This window comes from Colletotrichum jinshuiense, chromosome 3, assembly GCF_051148585.1.
Source record: "Colletotrichum jinshuiense chromosome 3, complete sequence".
Lineage (NCBI taxonomy): Eukaryota > Fungi > Ascomycota > Sordariomycetes > Glomerellales > Glomerellaceae > Colletotrichum > Colletotrichum jinshuiense.
This window is the reverse complement of record NC_139310.1, coordinates 5236770-5240266: the sequence shown is the minus strand read 5'-3', so window position 1 is coordinate 5240266 and position 3497 is coordinate 5236770. Positions and strand designations below refer to the sequence as shown.

Here is a 3497-nt window from a genome sequence, read left to right as displayed (position 1 = left end):
CTCTAGTTCGACATGTGAACGAATTACGTTTTGGCTGATTGGTTTTGCTTTGAACATGGCAGGGAGGGGGTGGGTGATGCGGAGATGGTGGTTGGCCTGGGCAGAGTGTAAGTGCCGGTAAATAAACGGGGTATAAAAAGTGGCTACAGCTTCCTGGGGACAGAGGAAGAGGGGGAGGGCAATAATCGAACACGAAAGGACTTCCCCAACGTATACACGGCCGTTTACCTTGTGAGTCGCGTCCGGATGTGAAAAGAATACACCGGAAGGCGTGGAAAGTTTGTTGTTCTCTAGTGCAACTGCCAACGTCGTTTCCCTGGAGCCAAGCTTCCATGGGGGCTCATATTCCGCTACGTCCACCATGGCGCTTGGTTCTCGGCCTTCAACAGCGTCCCCCCGGTCCGTCCGTGCAGGGAGGGGAGGGTTACGGCTCCTTCTCCTACCACCAAACTTTGGAGGTTGCTTCGAGCTAAGAACCGGCGAGATATGGCTTCGGCGCCTTCCAGCGCCGTGATGGTCCGTCCGGGGACGTCCGGGGCTCATGACTGTCAGCACCCACCCGCCCAGCGTTTTGACGTCGCATCAAAGCAAATTCAATCCATCAAGGGCCAAGATCTCAACATGCACGGGGTTGCCATTCCACGTTTTCACTAGACTTGCACAACACCGGATCGAAAAAGAACAGTTCTGTGCAGAGCAGCCATGAAGCCGCCGTATTATACCTGACATTATTCATCTATATGCAAGCTGTCATAAGGTCGTAAGTTTTGGTCCCCGCCTCGAGGTCCAATTCCGTCGTAATGGTTGACATTAAGTGTTCCGTTTGATCCTCCGATCGATGCGAGATAATCCCAACCCGATGCATATGTAATGTAATATCCAACTATGTCCCAGAAAACCTGCCCGAGTCCGTTCGAGCAACGCCTTAAATGATAAACCAATGGCGCAAACCCTACGCCAGCTACTCGATACGAGCCGATCGCTGCGATGTCACGTTGTTTCGCAGTGCCGACTTTCTGCTCTTCCTGCCGAGCCTCTTCTCTCGAGCCATGTGAATTCCTGAGGGGCTTTCTGATGTTGTCGTCGTGTTGCTCATCTGAGACAGGAATGCTGCCTGTCCATTCACCGGCAAGGGAGAGGCGATGCCGTGGCCGCGCTCGCTCGTCCTGTCGCTAGAGCCATCGTGGTCGACCCCCTTCCCTTTCTCATTCATCTCTTCCGTCTGACGCTTCGTCGCTATGGCTGCAATGCCACCGCCTCCGAGAAGCGCCGATCGGAAGTCAAAGAAGCGCTCGTGTATAGGCTTTTCCGATGTCTCGTCCATGAACATCCAAACCATGCCCACTACCAAAAGCCCGAGAACCACAAACGTCAAAATCGCTGCCCCGGCCGTGTCGCCCGGGCTGAGGGGCGGGTAGTCCGATACCGCGGGGATCGTTCGGCCAATATCGTTGCCTCCGGCCCCAGGATCGCCCAAGGAAGTCCCGCCGGCTTGAGCGGTAGCGGGATCGCGAGCGCCTTCGATGAGGTTGCCAAGTGTGATTTCGAGGGCGGCCATTTGCTGCCCGACGCCTTGCATTCCGTCCCAGGTTCCATTATCAGTCCACTTGAGCCCGCACATGCGCCCGTTTGCACCGCCCTTGCACTGCGATGCAGCCGCGACAGACGAAGGGCGGATCTTGGCCATGACAGTATCCGTCAGATGAGGCGCCCATTTGGTGATGGCGGCGAGCCAACGACTGAGGTATGCCTTGAAAGATTGCTGGTCGAGGTTGCACAAACCGACAGTTTCGCATGCGACCTCCTGCATGATATTCTTTTCCGGGCCAACAAAGAAGACATCCGCAGCCTTGACGAGCCCATCGAGTCGGTTCTTCCATACCTCGCTTTTCGTGTGATTGTACATTGCGGCGGCGCCGAGAATCATGCCACCAGCGTTATAAGTCCACTGATAAGGCACGATGTTGGTGCAGTTTTGCTGAATATGACCGCCGTCGTAAACATAGTAGTCGTCCGTCATGAATTTGACGCCTACCATCCAGTCCCATGTCTTCTCGGCCCAATCGGAATAGGAAGAGTTGCCGGTGTAGAGAGCCAGACGCCCAGCAAGGGCGAAGAAGCAAGCCTGAGAGATGGTGTTCTTGTAGTCGTATCCGTTGTTCCATTGGAAAATCTGCCACCTCAGCCCTCCTGCGCAGTGATCGGGATCCCAACGTGCGGCTTGCGTGTTGAAGACTGCCTGGGCCAGCGCAAGCCACTGCGGCTTATCCTCAGGAGGGTCGGGGAACTTGGCCTCGGCGGCAGACATAACAGCGAGTCCCCAGAAGCCCTGGTCGTCGTTGCCTTCGGTTCGCGTCTGATTCTCAGGCATGTAGTCGTTATATTTGCCAACTTGGTAAAGGAGGCCCTGTGTCACCACCGAGTTCCAGGTATCGTCACCCGTGTAATACCAGTAATCAATCATGGTGCCCATGAAAGCGCCAGCTTCCCACCCTGTAATGCCGTCAGCACTTAGCCACAGACGCAAAAATAAAATGCACTCACAGTAGTACGGGTTAGGAAGAAGGCCGGGGGTCTTGCCCGGCTTGTCTCCATCGTAGAACGACATGAGGTCTTCAGTCATGTCTCTTGCGATATCTTTGATGTTGCCTGCGAAAAATTCATGTAAGCCACGGTTTCTGGTAAAGCATCATGCGATACTTACTCGGGTCACTTGTGTCCAGGTTGTATGCTGTGCTGAGCTGGACCGTCACCAACAGCGTTGACAGTACCCGGCTTACAGACCATGATGGCCAACCCCGCAATGCCGTCATGATGTAAGTGGTTGGAGTAGGAGGGGTCCTTGGCTTCAAGGGATAGACCGCATCAAAGACAAGACTCGAGATTCGGAATCCGGTGCAATATTCGATCAAGTGCCAAAAAGAAAGGGAAGGGGGAAAAGCGAGTGGATGCCCCCGGGTTCAAATAAGAAACAGGCAAACACCTGCACAAGGTGAGGAATTCCTAGCGTGTGCTGGGCAGAGCGTGCACATGGAGTCGAGCTACGTTCGTGAGGTAATGAGGTAGGGTGAGGTAGGTAAAGTAGGTAAGCTTGGTTGGCATGCCCTCACTAGGTTCGTAGGGCGGTTGGACTGTCCACACACATACATACACACACTCTCTCACTCACACACACACGCCCGACAACTCGCACACTGGGGAAGTACGTGTACTTGTAGGCCGGCATGTGTGGTGCATGCAGGTTGGACGCCCCCAGAAAAGTAGTGGCACCTTGTCAGTTTGGTCTGGTTAGGTCAAGTCCAGATCGCCCATGCCGATGTAATTGAGGAAAAGGAATGGTGCTGGTGGAGTTGCGCTCGCTTCCCACCTGTGTGCATCTGCGTCCGCGTCCGCCTAAGCAACCGAGCGAGGAGGAGAAAGAGGTGCCCACAAGAGGCATCTGACCCCGTGTGAATACGAGTTTAGTCAAGAACGGTCGAGGTCGTCAGAAAAGACGG

At 54.6% G+C, this 3497-nt stretch overlaps 1 protein-coding gene across 1 annotated transcript; it reads right to left on the bottom strand.

The window, feature by feature from the left end:
* Positions 1–961: 961 nt before the first annotated feature.
* EsH8_III_001363 (glycosyl hydrolase family 76-domain-containing protein) lies at positions 962–2813 on the bottom strand (the record flags this gene model as incomplete). The annotated part of the gene is made up of 3 exons (XM_083263088.1): positions 962–2493; positions 2545–2649; positions 2705–2813. 3 exons carry the CDS (start codon positions 2811–2813, stop codon positions 962–964), a joined length of 1746 nt encoding a protein of 581 aa, XP_083123575.1.
* Positions 2814–3497: the final 684 nt, after the last annotated feature.